The following is a 17,950-nucleotide window of genomic DNA, read 5'->3' as shown; positions in this document are numbered from 1 at the left end:
AAGGTCCCACTGGGAGTGAAGCTGATGACTGTGAGCGAGCAGTGAGGACCCTGGACCCCAAAACACAGTCGGTCCTGGGAGGCCACAGGTCGGAACAAGCACAGGCGGCATTTCCTGCCATCCGGGTCTCGGAGGGACTGGGGTCCTGGGATGAGGGGCGTGGCTTCGGGGGTTCCAAGGGGAGGCTACATGCCGCCTGAGTCAAAGTGAGGACCCCGAGGGAGAACGGAGGATTCCTGCACCCCGGGACAGTGTTGGGGCTTGGAGGCCTTGGGGCAGGGTGAGCACCGGCGGCATTTCCTGCCATCCGGGCCTCAGAGGGACTGGGGTCCTGGGATGAGGGGCGGGGCCTCGGGGGTTCCAAGGGGAGGCTACATGCCGCCTGAGTCAAAGTGAGGACCCTGAAGGAGGAAGGAGGGGCCCCTGAACCCAGAAAAGTGGCCACCCCACAGAAAGGCGCCCTTGCTTTCAGCCGTCCGGCGGCCCGAGGGGAGGACAGGCCCACGTGGTTTGTCCTGACTTCCGCATCCGAGTCTCAGACAGACTGGGGACATAGTGAAAGGGCGGGGGCCTCAGGTCTGCGGAGGAGAGAATCTCAGGGCCGCCTGGGAGTGAAGGTGCCGACCGCGAGTTAGCATTCAGGGACCCTGGACCCCAGAACAGAGCCAGTCCTGGGAGACCATGGGGCGGGAGGACCTCGGGCAGCAGTTCCTGAAATGCGGGTCTCGGAAGGACTGGCGTCCCGGAATGACGGGCGGGGCCTCAGGTGGGCTGAGGGGGGAATCTCAGCTCCTGCCAGGAGTCAAGGGGAGGACCCTGAGGGAGGAGTGAGGGGACCAGAAACCCCAGAACAGAGGGGACGCAACCGATCCTGCCCCTGCTGTCAGCCCTGGGAGGCCCCCAGGCGGGATGAGCACACGTGGTGTGTCCTGACTTCCGCATCCAGGGCTCAGAGAGACCGGGGACTTACTATCAGGATGGGGCCCTCAGGTGGTTGGAGCGCAGAATCCCAGGTCCCGCTTGGAGTCACGGTGAGGACCCTGAGTTAGCGCGGAGAGGACCTCCCACCCTAGAAGAGTGGGAACCTGCCAGAGCCCAGGCCTGCTGCCAGCACGCGGGTCCAGGGCTGTGCCACAGTGTAGACCCCAGGTCTCCCCTCCTTTCTCTCCCAGGGGCTCCAGACACCGGGAGGTGAAGGCCCGAGACACGTGTCCTCGGGTCACAGAGCACAGGAGGCCGGCAGTGTCAGGACTGAAGGTGAGGTGTGGGCCCTGAGTGTGTGCCCGGGGGCTCCTGGAACAGAGGGGACCCCACGACGCCAACGTCCACTCCACCCACCCCCTGTCGCCCCCAAAGCCTCGGGCTGTGCCGGCTGCACCCTGAGGAGCTGCCTTACTTCCCCCGTCAGGTTCACAGACGACCGTCCACCAGGAGGAGAGCCCCTGTGAGGCCGAGGGCACCCCTGGAGAGGAGACCTGTAAGTGGCCTTTGTCAGAGCCCCCCAGGGTGGGTTTCTCAGCCCGGGCCGCTGACACTCCCTTTCTTCCCCAGGCCCGTGGGTCCCCATCTGTCACCCCTGGCCTCGCTCCTCTCAGCTGCCCGACACCACTCACCGTGCCTCCCGTTCAGATGCGTGACCTCCACCACACTGAAGCCGACTTTCAGGACCCAAGAGAGGCTGAGGATTCCATGGATGAGCAGGACATTTGGGTGGAGGAGGAGGAGGAGGACGAGGAGGAGGAGGACGAGGAGGAGGAGGAGGAGGAGGAAGGCGGCACATCCCCGTTGTCTCCCTCCTCCTCCTCCTCGTCGTCTTCCTACTCAGTCCTGTTCCTGGGCACTGGCGAGGAGGCGGCTGATTCTGGGACACCCAGTCCCACGCAGAGCCCTCAGGGTGTCTGCCCCTCCCCCACAGCCGTGGCAGCCCCTCCATGGAGCCAGTCGGAAGACAATGGCCTCAGAAGCCAAGGTGAGGAGGGGCCCAGCTCCGGGCAGGACCCGGCAGATGCCGAGTCCCGGCTCCAAGATGCATTACATTTAATGATGGCTGAACTGATGGGCTTCCTGCTCCACAAGTACCGCACAAAGCAGCCGACCTCAAAAGAGGAAATGCTGAATGCGGTCCTCAGAGATGACCAGGACCACTTCCCTGTGGTCTTGAGCCAAGCCTCTGAGTGTCTGCAGCTGGTCTTTGGGGTGGATGTGAAGGAGGTGGCCCCCAGGGAGCACTTGTATGTCCTGGTCCCCACCCTGGGCCTCACCTACGATGGCATGCAGGACGACGGGCAGAGCATGCCCAACACTGGCCTCCTGGTGATACTTCTGGGTGTGATTGTCCTGGAGGGCGACTTTGCTCCTGAGGAGGCAGTCTGGCGAGCACTTAGCAAGATGGGGCTGTGTGCTGGGAGGGAGCACTTCATCTACGGGGAGCCCAGGGAACTCATCACCAACGTGTGGGTGCAGGAGGGGTACGTGGAGTACCGGCAGGTGGCCAACAGCGATCCCGCTCGCTACGAGTTCCTGTGGGGTCCCCGGGCCTACACGGAGACCAGCAAGCTGCAAGTCCTGGAACATTTCCTCAGGGTCAATAGAAGGGGTCCCAGTTCTTTCCCATCCCTGTCTGAAGAGCGAGTGAGTGATGAGGAAGAGGGGGCCTGAGGCAGACTTGCAGCTGGGCTCCTTCTAGGCCCCTGTCCGGCAGCTTCTCCCGCCGGGCAGGAAGTGAGGCTGACTCTTCACTGTGTGTCTGAAGAGCAAGCAGTCAGCCTTTTAGGTAGTGAGGGCCAGGGCCGGTGGGGGGGAACACGGTGTACAGCATCTCTGGGCTCCTGTTCTCTACAATGATATGGAAATTCATCTTCATTTCCCTTAGTGATGCTTCAGATGTTATTCCTTTTAATAAATATCAATATACTTTATTTTATTATACAGTTTTTTTAAAGATTACATTTCATTTACAGTTCTGAGAAAATATTGGTTATATACCCCTTGTTGTGCACCCAATGAACCTGGTTGTGAACCTTCCTTCCACCCAATAGTTTGGACCTCCCGCTCCCTCACCCCTATATTGCCCCTCCCCCCTCCCCCCTGGTAATCACTAGTTTGTTCTCTATGAGTCTGCTTCTTTGTTATAGTCACTAGTTTGTTGTATTTTTTAGAGTCCACGTATAAACTGATATCATACAGTATTTGTCTTCCTCTGTCTGATTTATTTCACTTAGCATAATGTCCTCCAAGTCCATCCATGTTGCTGCAAACGGCAAAATTTTGTTTTTTATGGCTGACTAGTATTCCGTATGTGTGTGTGTGTGTGTGTGTGTGTGTGTTTGTGTGTATCCATTCATCTGCTGATGGACATTTAGGTTCCTTCCACATCTTGGCAATTGTAGATAACGCTGCTATGAATATTGGGTGCGTGTATCTTTTCAAATTAGTATCTTTTTTTTTTTTTTTGAGATATATACCCAGGAATGGAATTGCTGGGTCACTTGGTGGTTCTATTTTTAGTTTTCTGAGAAACGGCATACTGTTTTCCACAATGGCCACACCAATTCACATCCGCACCAACAGTGTAGGAGGGATCCCTTTTCTCCACATCTTCGCCGACATTTGCTCTTCGCGTTCTTTTTGAAGGTAGCCATTCTGACAGATATGAGGTGATATCTCATTGTGGTTTTGGTTTGCATTTCCCAGATGATTAGTTATACTGAGCATCTTTTCACGTGCCTGCAGGCCACCTGCATTTCCTCTTTGGACAGATGTCTATTCTGTTGTTCTGCCCGTTTTTAGTTGGGTCATTTGTCTTTTTGATGTTGAATTGTATGAGCTGTTTATATATGGTGGTTATTGCTCCCTTGTCAGTTGTATCATTTGCAAATATTTTCTCCCCTTCAGTAGGTTGTTTTTTTTTATTTAGTCAGTGGATTCCTTTGCTGTGCAGAAGCTTTTAAGTATAATTTGGTCCCCGCTGTTTATTTTTCCTTTTATTTCCTTTGTTTTAGGAGATGGATCGAAAACGTTATTGCTGTAATTTACGTCAGAGAGGGTTCTGCCTATGTTTTCCTCTAGGAGTATTATAGTATCCAGTTAATGTAGATCTTTAATCTATCTTGTGTTTATTTTTGTGTATGGTGTTAGAGAATGTTCTAAGTTCGTTCTTTGACAGGTAGCTGTCCAGTTTTCCCAGAACCACTTATTGAAGAGACTGTCTTTTCTCCATTCAATATCCTTGCTTCCTTTGTCGTAGATTCATTGACGGTAAGTGTGTGGGTTTACTTGTCGCCTCTTTATCCTGTTCCATTGATCTGTGTGTCTGTTTGGGGGCCAGTACCGCACTCTTTTGATTACTACAGCTCTGTAGTATAGTCTAAAGTCAGGGAGCATGATTCCTCCCGCTCTGTTCTTCATTCTCAAGATTGTTTTAGCTATTGGGGTTCTTTTCCTTTTCCGTACACTTTTTTAAGTTATTGGTTCTTGTTCTGAGAAAAATGCCATTGTTATTTTGACAGGGATTGCTTTGAATCTGTAGATTGCCTTGGGTAGTACGGCCACTGGGTTGTATGGTCAACAACACTGATTCTTCCAATCCAAGAACACGGTATATCTTTCCATCTGTTGGTGTCATCTTCAGCTTCTCACATCAGTGTCTTGTAGTTATTGGAGTACAGGTCTTTGGTCTCCTTAGCTAGCTTTAGTACTAGATTTTTTTATTCTCTTTGATGTGATGGTAAATGGGATTGTTTCCTTAATTTCTCTTTCTGATGCTCCTTTGTTAGTGTATAAGATGCAACAGATTTCTGTATATTAATAATAATATTTAATAAGCTTCAGTATCTTAGTTTGTGAATGATATTGATTACGCATGTATTGGTACTTATGCAGCTCAAGACTGAGTTTTGCTATTTTGTAAAACAAATTGGGAAAGCTTCCATCATACTTCGCGATGCCAAAGTAGATAACACCGCACTGGAATAGAAATTTACTTGGAAATGTGAGAGTGATCAGCACTAAACTCGGTGGGGTCAAGAGAGAGAGAAGTAAAAGTGAAAGATAGTTAATTATTGGCTCCTTATCCCTTTTCTTCTGTCAGTCTATAAAATTATAATTATGTGTGTATAACCTGGATTTGTCTGGCTCAGTTAAGAAAGGAGGAGAAAGGCAACCTGATTCAATAGGATCCCTGCTCACCATCTCAGTTCATCCGCAGACGTACACCGAGCCTCTGCTCTCTGGAGGGCTCGGTGTTAGCAGTGGGGACACTCGGAAAAGCAGGACAGCCCACACCTAGGATAGTCTAGGAGCCGCAGTCACATCGGGAAGTTGGTGACATGTCTCCTGAGTCCCATAGGGCAAAGGAAAATAGGGCGAGGGGGTGGGGGTCCGGGAGAGAGCACCCAAGTGTAAGTGCCCAGCGCCAGGGCAGTTCAGGGCTTTGGGAAGCTGGGGTGGGGGGAGGGCGGGGCTCCTTCTGTGGGAGGTGATGGTAATGAAGCTGGGTGTTGGCGGCAGGCAGACGTGCAGACGGCACTTGTTAGTGGTGAGAGGAACGTGTCAGGTGGGAGATTGCTCTGAGAAGTCCCTCTGGGATCGTGGATACATCTCCTGGGCGAGAAGGGAAGGTGTACTTTGTTCAGGGATGCTTAGAGACCTGCTTATCCTGCCTGAGCTGCTAGAACACTCAGAATGCTCCAACTGCAGGGAGGAGTGGCGTTTAATGTGGCTCACAGTGTACTCAGTCTTGGCATATATAGTTGAAGAGGTTTGGAAACCGCCCCAAACTTGGGGTAGGATTTACTGGGGTGTGTTCTTGGAAACTGTCTGCTGGACACTTACACTGATGGGTCAGCTCCCCTCGATGGTCAGAATCCAAAGCCATAGATGAGGAATGGTCCTGGAAATCGCAGGGAGGAAACACCCACCGAGGCTGAATTCCAAACAGGGAATCCACCTCCGGCCCCCCCGACAGCCCTGGGAGAGCCCCGGGCACGGGGTCCGGATCTGACGGGCGCTGATGCCCCCTCCCTGGGGGGTGAGAGAGGTGAGGGCCTGGGTGAGGGAGGCCGGCTTCAGGTCTGCACAGGGAAGGAGCCCAGCGCTGCCAGGAGTCAAGGTGGAACCGTGTGGAGGGACACAGATCAATGGAACACGATAAATCCAGGTCGGTTCCGCTGTCAGCCCTGGGAGACCGCAGGCAGGGTGGCGGGGATCAGTGCCCCAACCCCCACCCCCGCTTCCCTCTCGGGGGTCCAGGCTGTGGAGGGGCCTGGGTCCAAGGGGAGCAAACTGAGGTGGGCAGAGGGAGGGGCCCAGGCCCAGCCTGGAGCCCAGGTGGCGAGCAGAGGGAGGGCTGAGGGACCCCCGGGGAATCCATCTCAGCCCCTGGCGTCCACGGTCCTGGGAAGCCCTGGGCTTGGTGGCCTGATGTGAGTCCACAGACTCCCCTGGGGGTCTCTGGGCAGTGAGGGCCTTGGTGTGAGGGTGTGGGCTCGGGTCAACAAGGGGGCGTCCCAGGAACCGCCAGGGCTGAAGCTGAGGACCCTGACGGAGGACAGAAGTGGCCAAACAGATCCCGCCCCTGCTGTCAGCCCTGGGAGGGCCTGCGTGTGATGAGCACTCGTGGGGCCCTGACTTCCTGACATCCGGGTCTCGGAGGGACTGGGGTCCTGGGATGAGGGGCGGGGCCTCGGGTGGCCAGAGGGGAGACCACATGCCGCCTGAGTCAAGGTGAGGACCCCGAGGGAGAACGGAGGATTCCTGCACCCCGGGACAGTGTTGGGGCTTGGAGGCCTTGGGGCAGGGTGAGCACCGGCGGCATTTCTTGCCATCCGGGCCTCAGAGGGATTGGGGTCCTGGGATGAGGGGCGGGGCTTCGGGGGTTCCAAGGGGAGGCTGCATGCCGCCTGAGTCAAAGTGAGGACCCCGAGGGACAACGGAGGATTCCTGCACCCGGGGACAGTGTTGGACATTGGAGGCCTTGGGGCAGGGTGAGCACCGGCGGCATTTCCTGACACCCGGGTCTCCGAGGGACTGGGGTCCTGGGGTGAGGGGCGGGGCCTCGGGTGGCCAGAGGCTAGACGACATGACGCCTAAGTGACGACCCTGAGGGAGAACTGAGGGCTCCCGGAACCCGGAAAAGAGGCCATCCCACAGACAGGGAACCTTGCTAGCAGCTGTCCGGAGGCCCGAGGGCAGGACTGGCCCACGTGTCGTGTCCTGACTGCGGCACCCTGGTCTCAGAGAGACCGGGGACTTAGTGTGAGATGGGGGGTGGGGGGACCCTCAGATCTGCAGAGGAGAGAATCCAAGGTCCCACTGGGAGTGAAGCTGATGACTGTGAGCGAGCAGTGAGGACCCTGGACCCCAAAACACAGTCGGTCCTGGGAGGCCACAGGTCGGAACAAGCACAGGCGGCATTTCCTGCCATCCGGGTCTCGGAGGGACTGGGGTCCTGGGATGAGGGGCGTGGCTTCGGGGGTTCCAAGGGGAGGCTACATGCCGCCTGAGTCAAAGTGAGGACCCCGAGGGAGAACGGAGGATTCCTGCACCCCGGGACAGTGTTGGGGCTTGGAGGCCTTGGGGCAGGGTGAGCACCGGCGGCATTTCCTGCCATCCGGGCCTCAGAGGGACTGGGGTCCTGGGATGAGGGGCGGGGCCTCGGGGGTTCCAAGGGGAGGCTACATGCCGCCTGAGTCAAAGTGAGGACCCTGAAGGAGGAAGGAGGGGCCCCTGAACCCAGAAAAGTGGCCACCCCACAGAAAGGCGCCCTTGCTTTCAGCCGTCCGGCGGCCCGAGGGGAGGACAGGCCCACGTGGTTTGTCCTGACTTCCGCATCCGAGTCTCAGACAGACTGGGGACATAGTGAAAGGGCGGGGGCCTCAGGTCTGCGGAGGAGAGAATCTCAGGGCCGCCTGGGAGTGAAGGTGCCGACCGCGAGTTAGCATTCAGGGACCCTGGACCCCAGAACAGAGCCAGTCCTGGGAGACCATGGGGCGGGAGGACCTCGGGCAGCAGTTCCTGAAATGCGGGTCTCGGAAGGACTGGCGTCCCGGAATGACGGGCGGGGCCTCAGGTGGGCTGAGGGGGGAATCTCAGCTCCTGCCAGGAGTCAAGGGGAGGACCCTGAGGGAGGAGTGAGGGGACCAGAAACCCCAGAACAGAGGGGACGCAACCGATCCTGCCCCTGCTGTCAGCCCTGGGAGGCCCCCAGGCGGGATGAGCACACGTGGTGTGTCCTGACTTCCGCATCCAGGGCTCAGAGAGACCGGGGACTTACTATCAGGATGGGGCCCTCAGGTGGTTGGAGCGCAGAATCCCAGGTCCCGCTTGGAGTCACGGTGAGGACCCTGAGTTAGCGCGGAGAGGACCTCCCACCCTAGAAGAGTGGGAACCTGCCAGAGCCCAGGCCTGCTGCCAGCACGCGGGTCCAGGGCTGTGCCACAGTGTAGACCCCAGGTCTCCCCTCCTTTCTCTCCCAGGGGCTCCAGACACCGGGAGGTGAAGGCCTAGGTCTGAGACACGTGTCCTCGGGTCACAGAGCACAGGAGGCCGGCAGTGTCAGGACTGAAGGTGAGGTGTGGGCCCTGAGTGTGTGCCCGGGGGCTCCTGGAACAGAGGGGACCCCACGACGCCAACGTCCACTCCACCCACCCCCTGTCGCCCCCAAAGCCTCGGGCTGTGCCGGCTGCACCCTGAGGAGCTGCCTTACTTCCCCCGTCAGGTTCACAGACGACCGTCCACCAGGAGGAGAGCCCCTGTGAGGCCGAGGGCACCCCTGGAGAGGAGACCTGTAAGTGGCCTTTGTCAGAGCCCCCCAGGGTGGGTTTCTCAGCCCGGGCCGCTGACACTCCCTTTCTTCCCCAGGCCCGTGGGTCCCCATCTGTCACCCCTGGCCTCGCTCCTCTCAGCTGCCCGACACCACTCACCGTGCCTCCCGTTCAGATGCGTGACCTCCACCACACTGAAGCCGACTTTCAGGACCCAAGAGAGGCTGAGGATTCCATGGATGAGCAGGACATTTGGGTGGAGGAGGAGGAGGAGGACGAGGAGGAGGAGGACGAGGAGGAGGAGGAGGAGGAGGAAGGCGGCACATCCCCGTTGTCTCCCTCCTCCTCCTCCTCGTCGTCTTCCTACTCAGTCCTGTTCCTGGGCACTGGCGAGGAGGCGGCTGATTCTGGGACACCCAGTCCCACGCAGAGCCCTCAGGGTGTCTGCCCCTCCCCCACAGCCGTGGCAGCCCCTCCATGGAGCCAGTCGGAAGACAATGGCCTCAGAAGCCAAGGTGAGGAGGGGCCCAGCTCCGGGCAGGACCCGGCAGATGCCGAGTCCCGGCTCCAAGATGCATTACATTTAATGATGGCTGAACTGATGGGCTTCCTGCTCCACAAGTACCGCACAAAGCAGCCGACCTCAAAAGAGGAAATGCTGAATGCGGTCCTCAGAGATGACCAGGACCACTTCCCTGTGGTCTTGAGCCAAGCCTCTGAGTGTCTGCAGCTGGTCTTTGGGGTGGATGTGAAGGAGGTGGACCCCAGGGAGCACTTGTATGTCCTGGTCCCCACCCTGGGCCTCACCTACGATGGCATGCAGGACGACGGGCAGAGCATGCCCAACACTGGCCTCCTGGTGATACTTCTGGGTGTGATTGTCCTGGAGGGCGACTTTGCTCCTGAGGAGGCAGTCTGGCGAGCACTTAGCAAGATGGGGCTGTGTGCTGGGAGGGAGCACTTCATCTACGGGGAGCCCAGGGAACTCATCACCAACGTGTGGGTGCAGGAGGGGTACGTGGAGTACCGGCAGGTGGCCAACAGCGATCCCGCTCGCTACGAGTTCCTGTGGGGTCCCCGGGCCTACACGGAGACCAGCAAGCTGCAAGTCCTGGAACATTTCCTCAGGGTCAATAGAAGGGGTCCCAGTTCTTTCCCATCCCTGTCTGAAGAGCGAGTGAGTGATGAGGAAGAGGGGGCCTGAGGCAGACTTGCAGCTGGGCTCCTTCTAGGCCCCTGTCCGGCAGCTTCTCCCGCCGGGCAGGAAGTGAGGCTGACTCTTCACTGTGTGTCTGAAGAGCAAGCAGTCAGCCTTTTAGGTAGTGAGGGCCAGGGCCGGTGGGGGGGAACACGGTGTACAGCATCTCTGGGCTCCTGTTCTCTACAATGAGATGGAAATTCATCTTCATTTCCCTTAGTGATGCTTCAGATGTTATTCCTTTTAATAAATATCAATATACTTTATTTTATTATACAGTTGTTTTAAAGATTACATTTCATTTACAGTTCTGAGAAAATATTGGTTATATACCCCTTGTTGTGCACCCAATGAACCTGGTTGTGAACCTTCCTTCCACCCAATAGTTTGGACCTCCCGCTCCCTCACCCCTATATTGCCCCTCCCCCCTCCCCCCTGGTAATCACTAGTTTGTTCTCTATGAGTCTGCTTCTTTGTTATAGTCACTAGTTTGTTGTATTTTTTAGAGTCCACGTATAAACTGATATCATACAGTATTTGTCTTCCTCTGTCTGATTTATTTCACTTAGCATAATGTCCTCCAAGTCCATCCATGTTGCTGCAAACGGCAAAATTTTGTTTTTTATGGCTGACTAGTATTCCGTATGTGTGTGTGTGTGTGTGTGTGTGTGTGTGTGTTTGTGTGTATCCATTCATCTGCTGATGGACATTTAGGTTCCTTCCACATCTTGGCAATTGTAGATAACGCTGCTATGAATATTGGGTGCGTGTATCTTTTCAAATTAGTATCTTTTTTTTTTTTTTTGAGATATATACCCAGGAATGGAATTGCTGGGTCACTTGGTGGTTCTATTTTTAGTTTTCTGAGAAACGGCATACTGTTTTCCACAATGGCCACACCAATTCACATCCGCACCAACAGTGTAGGAGGGATCCCTTTTCTCCACATCTTCGCCGACATTTGCTCTTCGCGTTCTTTTTGAAGGTAGCCATTCTGACAGATATGAGGTGATATCTCATTGTGGTTTTGGTTTGCATTTCCCAGATGATTAGTTATACTGAGCATCTTTTCACGTGCCTGCAGGCCACCTGCATTTCCTCTTTGGACAGATGTCTATTCTGTTGTTCTGCCCGTTTTTAGTTGGGTCATTTGTCTTTTTGATGTTGAATTGTATGAGCTGTTTATATATGGTGGTTATTGCTCCCTTGTCAGTTGTATCATTTGCAAATATTTTCTCCCCTTCAGTAGGTTGTTTTTTTTTATTTAGTCAGTGGATTCCTTTGCTGTGCAGAAGCTTTTAAGTATAATTTGGTCCCCGCTGTTTATTTTTCCTTTTATTTCCTTTGTTTTAGGAGATGGATCGAAAACGTTATTGCTGTAATTTACGTCAGAGAGGGTTCTGCCTATGTTTTCCTCTAGGAGTATTATAGTATCCAGTTAATGTAGATCTTTAATCTATCTTGTGTTTATTTTTGTGTATGGTGTTAGAGAATGTTCTAAGTTCGTTCTTTGACAGGTAGCTGTCCAGTTTTCCCAGAACCACTTATTGAAGAGACTGTCTTTTCTCCATTCAATATCCTTGCTTCCTTTGTCGTAGATTCATTGACGGTAAGTGTGTGGGTTTACTTGTCGCCTCTTTATCCTGTTCCATTGATCTGTGTGTCTGTTTGGGGGCCAGTACCGCACTCTTTTGATTACTACAGCTCTGTAGTATAGTCTAAAGTCAGGGAGCATGATTCCTCCCGCTCGGTTCTTCATTCTCAAGATTGTTTTAGCTATTGGGGTTCTTTTCCTTTTCCGTACACTTTTTTAAGTTATTGGTTCTTGTTCTGAGAAAAATGCCATTGTTATTTTGACAGGGATTGCTTTGAATCTGTAGATTGCCTTGGGTAGTACGGCCACTGGGTTGTATGGTCAACAACACTGATTCTTCCAATCCAAGAACACGGTATATCTTTCCATCTGTTGGTGTCATCTTCAGCTTCTCACATCAGTGTCTTGTAGTTATTGGAGTACAGGTCTTTGGTCTCCTTAGCTAGCTTTAGTACTAGATTTTTTTATTCTCTTTGATGTGATGGTAAATGGGATTGTTTCCTTAATTTCTCTTTCTGATGCTCCTTTGTTAGTGTATAAGATGCAACAGATTTCTGTATATTAATAATAATATTTAATAAGCTTCAGTATCTTAGTTTGTGAATGATATTGATTACGCATGTATTGGTACTTATGCAGCTCAAGACTGAGTTTTGCTATTTTGTAAAACAAATTGGGAAAGCTTCCATCATACTTCGCGATGCCAAAGTAGATAACACCGCACTGGAATAGAAATTTACTTGGAAATGTGAGAGTGATCAGCACTAAACTCGGTGGGGTCAAGAGAGAGAGAAGTAAAAGTGAAAGATAGTTAATTATTGGCTCCTTATCCCTTTTCTTCTGTCAGTCTATAAAATTATAATTATGTGTGTATAACCTGGATTTGTCTGGCTCAGTTAAGAAAGGAGGAGAAAGGCAACCTGATTCAATAGGATCCCTGCTCACCATCTCAGTTCATCCGCAGACGTACACCGAGCCTCTGCTCTCTGGAGGGCTCGGTGTTAGCAGTGGGGACACTCGGAAAAGCAGGACAGCCCACACCTAGGATAGTCTAGGAGCCGCAGTCACATCGGGAAGTTGGTGACATGTCTCCTGAGTCCCATAGGGCAAAGGAAAATAGGGCGAGGGGGTGGGGGTCCGGGAGAGAGCACCCAAGTGTAAGTGCCCAGCGCCAGGGCAGTTCAGGGCTTTGGGAAGCTGGGGTGGGGGGAGGGCGGGGCTCCTTCTGTGGGAGGTGATGGTAATGAAGCTGGGTGTTGGCGGCAGGCAGACGTGCAGACGGCACTTGTTAGTGGTGAGAGGAACGTGTCAGGTGGGAGATTGCTCTGAGAAGTCCCTCTGGGATCGTGGATACATCTCCTGGGCGAGAAGGGAAGGTGTACTTTGTTCAGGGATGCTTAGAGACCTGCTTATCCTGCCTGAGCTGCTAGAACACTCAGAATGCTCCAACTGCAGGGAGGAGTGGCGTTTAATGTGGCTCACAGTGTACTCAGTCTTGGCATATATAGTTGAAGAGGTTTGGAAACCGCCCCAAACTTGGGGTAGGATTTACTGGGGTGTGTTCTTGGAAACTGTCTGCTGGACACTTACACTGATGGGTCAGCTCCCCTCGATGGTCAGAATCCAAAGCCATAGATGAGGAATGGTCCTGGAAATCGCAGGGAGGAAACACCCACCGAGGCTGAATTCCAAACAGGGAATCCACCTCCGGCCCCCCCGACAGCCCTGGGAGAGCCCCGGGCACGGGGTCCGGATCTGACGGGCGCTGATGCCCCCTCCCTGGGGGGTGAGAGAGGTGAGGGCCTGGGTGAGGGAGGCCGGCTTCAGGTCTGCACAGGGAAGGAGCCCAGCGCTGCCAGGAGTCAAGGTGGAACCGTGTGGAGGGACACAGATCAATGGAACACGATAAATCCAGGTCGGTTCCGCTGTCAGCCCTGGGAGACCGCAGGCAGGGTGGCGGGGATCAGTGCCCCAACCCCCACCCCCGCTTCCCTCTCGGGGGTCCAGGCTGTGGAGGGGCCTGGGTCCAAGGGGAGCAAACTGAGGTGGGCAGAGGGAGGGGCCCAGGCCCAGCCTGGAGCCCAGGTGGGGAGCAGAGGGAGGGCTGAGGGACCCCCGGGGAATCCATCTCAGCCCCTGGCGTCCACGGTCCTGGGAAGCCCTGGGCTTGGTGGCCTGATGTGAGTCCACAGACTCCCCTGGGGGTCTCTGGGCAGTGAGGGCCTTGGTGTGAGGGTGTGGGCTCGGGTCAACAAGGGGGCGTCCCAGGAACCGCCAGGGCTGAAGCTGAGGACCCTGACGGAGGACAGAAGTGGCCAAACAGATCCCGCCCCTGCTGTCAGCCCTGGGAGGGCCTGCGTGTGATGAGCACTCGTGGGGCCCTGACTTCCTGACATCCGGGTCTCGGAGGGACTGGGGTCCTGGGATGAGGGGCGGGGCCTCGGGTGGCCAGAGGGGAGACCACATGCCGCCTGAGTCAAGGTGAGGACCCCGAGGGAGAACGGAGGATTCCTGCACCCCGGGACAGTGTTGGGGCTTGGAGGCCTTGGGGCAGGGTGAGCACCGGCGGCATTTCTTGCCATCCGGGCCTCAGAGGGATTGGGGTCCTGGGATGAGGGGCGGGGCTTCGGGGGTTCCAAGGGGAGGCTGCATGCCGCCTGAGTCAAAGTGAGGACCCCGAGGGACAACGGAGGATTCCTGCACCCGGGGACAGTGTTGGACATTGGAGGCCTTGGGGCAGGGTGAGCACCGGCGGCATTTCCTGACACCCGGGTCTCCGAGGGACTGGGGTCCTGGGGTGAGGGGCGGGGCCTCGGGTGGCCAGAGGCTAGACGACATGACGCCTAAGTGACGACCCTGAGGGAGAACTGAGGGCTCCCGGAACCCGGAAAAGAGGCCATCCCACAGACAGGGAACCTTGTTAGCAGCTGTCCGGAGGCCCGAGGGCAGGACGGGCCCACGTGTCGTGTCCTGACTGCGGCACCCTGGTCTCAGAGAGACCGGGGACTTAGTGTGAGATGGGGGGTGGGGGGACCCTCAGATCTGCAGAGGAGAGAATCCAAGGTCCCACTGGGAGTGAAGCTGATGACTGTGAGCGAGCAGTGAGGACCCTGGACCCCAAAACACAGTCGGTCCTGGGAGGCCACAGGTCGGAACAAGCACAGGCGGCATTTCCTGCCATCCGGGTCTCGGAGGGACTGGGGTCCTGGGATGAGGGGCGTGGCTTCGGGGGTTCCAAGGGGAGGCTACATGCCGCCTGAGTCAAAGTGAGGACCCCGAGGGAGAACGGAGGATTCCTGCACCCCGGGACAGTGTTGGGGCTTGGAGGCCTTGGGGCAGGGTGAGCACCGGCGGCATTTCCTGCCATCCGGGCCTCAGAGGGACTGGGGTCCTGGGATGAGGGGCGGGGCCTCGGGGGTTCCAAGGGGAGGCTACATGCCGCCTGAGTCAAAGTGAGGACCCTGAAGGAGGAAGGAGGGGCCCCTGAACCCAGAAAAGTGGCCACCCCACAGAAAGGCGCCCTTGCTTTCAGCCGTCCGGCGGCCCGAGGGGAGGACAGGCCCACGTGGTTTGTCCTGACTTCCGCATCCGAGTCTCAGACAGACTGGGGACATAGTGAAAGGGCGGGGGCCTCAGGTCTGCGGAGGAGAGAATCTCAGGGCCGCCTGGGAGTGAAGGTGCCGACCGCGAGTTAGCATTCAGGGACCCTGGACCCCAGAACAGAGCCAGTCCTGGGAGACCATGGGGCGGGAGGACCTCGGGCAGCAGTTCCTGAAATGCGGGTCTCGGAAGGACTGGCGTCCCGGAATGACGGGCGGGGCCTCAGGTGGGCTGAGGGGGGAATCTCAGCTCCTGCCAGGAGTCAAGGGGAGGACCCTGAGGGAGGAGTGAGGGGACCAGAAACCCCAGAACAGAGGGGACGCAACCGATCCTGCCCCTGCTGTCAGCCCTGGGAGGCCCCCAGGCGGGATGAGCACACGTGGTGTGTCCTGACTTCCGCATCCAGGGCTCAGAGAGACCGGGGACTTACTATCAGGATGGGGCCCTCAGGTGGTTGGAGCGCAGAATCCCAGGTCCCGCTTGGAGTCACGGTGAGGACCCTGAGTTAGCGCGGAGAGGACCTCCCACCCTAGAAGAGTGGGAACCTGCCAGAGCCCAGGCCTGCTGCCAGCACGCGGGTCCAGGGCTGTGCCACAGTGTAGACCCCAGGTCTCCCCTCCTTTCTCTCCCAGGGGCTCCAGACACCGGGAGGTGAAGGCCTAGGTCTGAGACACGTGTCCTCGGGTCACAGAGCACAGGAGGCCGGCAGTGTCAGGACTGAAGGTGAGGTGTGGGCCCTGAGTGTGTGCCCGGGGGCTCCTGGAACAGAGGGGACCCCACGACGCCAACGTCCACTCCACCCACCCCCTGTCGCCCCCAAAGCCTCGGGCTGTGCCGGCTGCACCCTGAGGAGCTGCCTTACTTCCCCCGTCAGGTTCACAGACGACCGTCCACCAGGAGGAGAGCCCCTGTGAGGCCGAGGGCACCCCTGGAGAGGAGACCTGTAAGTGGCCTTTGTCAGAGCCCCCCAGGGTGGGTTTCTCAGCCCGGGCCGCTGACACTCCCTTTCTTCCCCAGGCCCGTGGGTCCCCATCTGTCACCCCTGGCCTCGCTCCTCTCAGCTGCCCGACACCACTCACCGTGCCTCCCGTTCAGATGCGTGACCTCCACCACACTGAAGCCGACTTTCAGGACCCAAGAGAGGCTGAGGATTCCATGGATGAGCAGGACATTTGGGTGGAGGAGGAGGAGGAGGACGAGGAGGAGGAGGACGAGGAGGAGGAGGAGGAGGAGGAAGGCGGCACATCCCCGTTGTCTCCCTCCTCCTCCTCCTCGTCGTCTTCCTACTCAGTCCTGTTCCTGGGCACTGGCGAGGAGGCGGCTGATTCTGGGACACCCAGTCCCACGCAGAGCCCTCAGGGTGTCTGCCCCTCCCCCACAGCCGTGGCAGCCCCTCCATGGAGCCAGTCGGAAGACAATGGCCTCAGAAGCCAAGGTGAGGAGGGGCCCAGCTCCGGGCAGGACCCGGCAGATGCCGAGTCCCGGCTCCAAGATGCATTACATTTAATGATGGCTGAACTGATGGGCTTCCTGCTCCACAAGTACCGCACAAAGCAGCCGACCTCAAAAGAGGAAATGCTGAATGCGGTCCTCAGAGATGACCAGGACCACTTCCCTGTGGTCTTGAGCCAAGCCTCTGAGTGTCTGCAGCTGGTCTTTGGGGTGGATGTGAAGGAGGTGGCCCCCAGGGAGCACTTGTATGTCCTGGTCCCCACCCTGGGCCTCACCTACGATGGCATGCAGGACGACGGGCAGAGCATGCCCAACACTGGCCTCCTGGTGATACTTCTGGGTGTGATTGTCCTGGAGGGCGACTTTGCTCCTGAGGAGGCAGTCTGGCGAGCACTTAGCAAGATGGGGCTGTGTGCTGGGAGGGAGCACTTCATCTACGGGGAGCCCAGGGAACTCATCACCAACGTGTGGGTGCAGGAGGGGTACGTGGAGTACCGGCAGGTGGCCAACAGCGATCCCGCTCGCTACGAGTTCCTGTGGGGTCCCCGGGCCTACACGGAGACCAGCAAGCTGCAAGTCCTGGAACATTTCCTCAGGGTCAATAGAAGGGGTCCCAGTTCTTTCCCATCCCTGTCTGAAGAGCGAGTGAGTGATGAGGAAGAGGGGGCCTGAGGCAGACTTGCAGCTGGGCTCCTTCTAGGCCCCTGTCCGGCAGCTTCTCCCGCCGGGCAGGAAGTGAGGCTGACTCTTCACTGTGTGTCTGAAGAGCAAGCAGTCAGCCTTTTAGGTAGTGAGGGCCAGGGCCGGTGGGGGGGAACACGGTGTACAGCATCTCTGGGCTCCTGTTCTCTACAATGAGATGGAAATTCATCTTCATTTCCCTTAGTGATGCTTCAGATGTTATTCCTTTTAATAAATATCAATATACTTTATTTTATTATACAGTTGTTTTAAAGATTACATTTCATTTACAGTTCTGAGAAAATATTGGTTATATACCCCTTGTTGTGCACCCAATGAACCTGGTTGTGAACCTTCCTTCCACCCAATAGTTTGGACCTCCCGCTCCCTCACCCCTATATTGCCCCTCCCCCCTCCCCCCTGGTAATCACTAGTTTGTTCTCTATGAGTCTGCTTCTTTGTTATAGTCACTAGTTTGTTGTATTTTTTAGAGTCCACGTATAAACTGATATCATACAGTATTTGTCTTCCTCTGTCTGATTTATTTCACTTAGCATAATGTCCTCCAAGTCCATCCATGTTGCTGCAAACGGCAAAATTTTGTTTTTTATGGCTGACTAGTATTCCGTATGTGTGTGTGTGTGTGTGTGTGTGTGTGTGTTT

General features: G+C 56.0%; 3 protein-coding genes across 9 annotated transcripts; all 3 read left to right on the top strand.

Annotated features, from left to right (window-relative positions):
* The first annotated feature begins 11 nt into the window (after nt 1-11).
* On the top strand, nt 12-2,834 carry LOC140695437 (melanoma-associated antigen 8-like). Its single transcript, XM_072958162.1, has 4 exons — nt 12-88; nt 1,173-1,257; nt 1,409-1,477; nt 1,552-2,834. The coding sequence occupies exon 4, from the start codon at nt 1,630-1,632 to the stop codon at nt 2,656-2,658; it is 1,029 nt and encodes a 342-aa protein (XP_072814263.1). The 5' UTR covers nt 12-88; nt 1,173-1,257; nt 1,409-1,477; nt 1,552-1,629; the 3' UTR covers nt 2,659-2,834.
* Nucleotides 2,835-6,696: 3,862 nt separating this feature from the next.
* LOC140695425 (melanoma-associated antigen 8-like) lies at nt 6,697-10,127 on the top strand. Of its 4 annotated transcripts, none has more exons than XM_072958140.1 (4): nt 6,697-6,723; nt 8,475-8,565; nt 8,717-8,785; nt 8,860-10,127. In XM_072958140.1, the coding sequence occupies exon 4, from the start codon at nt 8,938-8,940 to the stop codon at nt 9,964-9,966; it is 1,029 nt and encodes a 342-aa protein (XP_072814241.1). In that variant the 5' UTR covers nt 6,697-6,723; nt 8,475-8,565; nt 8,717-8,785; nt 8,860-8,937; the 3' UTR covers nt 9,967-10,127. The 4 variants fall into 4 exon arrangements, with proteins under 4 accessions (XP_072814241.1, XP_072814242.1, XP_072814240.1 ...); XM_072958141.1 differs by lacking the exon at nt 6,697-6,723 and adding an exon at nt 6,904-6,983; XM_072958139.1 differs by lacking the exon at nt 6,697-6,723 and adding an exon at nt 7,438-7,582.
* A 3,881-nt stretch (nt 10,128-14,008) lies between these two features.
* Nucleotides 14,009-17,439, top strand: LOC140695427 (melanoma-associated antigen 8-like). 4 transcript variants are annotated; one of them, XM_072958144.1, is made up of 4 exons: nt 14,009-14,035; nt 15,787-15,877; nt 16,029-16,097; nt 16,172-17,439. In XM_072958144.1, exon 4 carries the CDS (start codon nt 16,250-16,252, stop codon nt 17,276-17,278), a length of 1,029 nt encoding a protein of 342 aa, XP_072814245.1. In that variant the 5' UTR covers nt 14,009-14,035; nt 15,787-15,877; nt 16,029-16,097; nt 16,172-16,249; the 3' UTR covers nt 17,279-17,439. The 4 variants fall into 4 exon arrangements, with proteins under 4 accessions (XP_072814245.1, XP_072814246.1, XP_072814244.1 ...); XM_072958145.1 differs by lacking the exon at nt 14,009-14,035 and adding an exon at nt 14,216-14,295; XM_072958143.1 differs by lacking the exon at nt 14,009-14,035 and adding an exon at nt 14,750-14,894.
* The last annotated feature ends 511 nt before the right edge of the window (nt 17,440-17,950 follow it).

Source organism: Vicugna pacos, unplaced genomic scaffold (genome assembly GCF_048564905.1).
Source record: "Vicugna pacos unplaced genomic scaffold, VicPac4 scaffold_204, whole genome shotgun sequence".
NCBI classification, from domain to species: Eukaryota; Metazoa; Chordata; class Mammalia; order Artiodactyla; family Camelidae; genus Vicugna; species Vicugna pacos.
Note: the sequence above shows the minus strand (reverse complement) of the source record. Positions and strands in the feature narration are given on the sequence as shown.

Bases quoted from the DNA above. Each gene is read 5' to 3' on its own strand.
- LOC140695437 (XM_072958162.1), top strand. From the start codon at position 1,630: ATGCGTGACCTCCACCACACTGAAGCCGACTTTCAGGACCCAAGAGAG.
- LOC140695427 (XM_072958144.1), top strand. From the start codon at position 16,250: ATGCGTGACCTCCACCACACTGAAGCCGACTTTCAGGACCCAAGAGAG.
- LOC140695425 (XM_072958140.1), top strand. From the start codon at position 8,938: ATGCGTGACCTCCACCACACTGAAGCCGACTTTCAGGACCCAAGAGAG.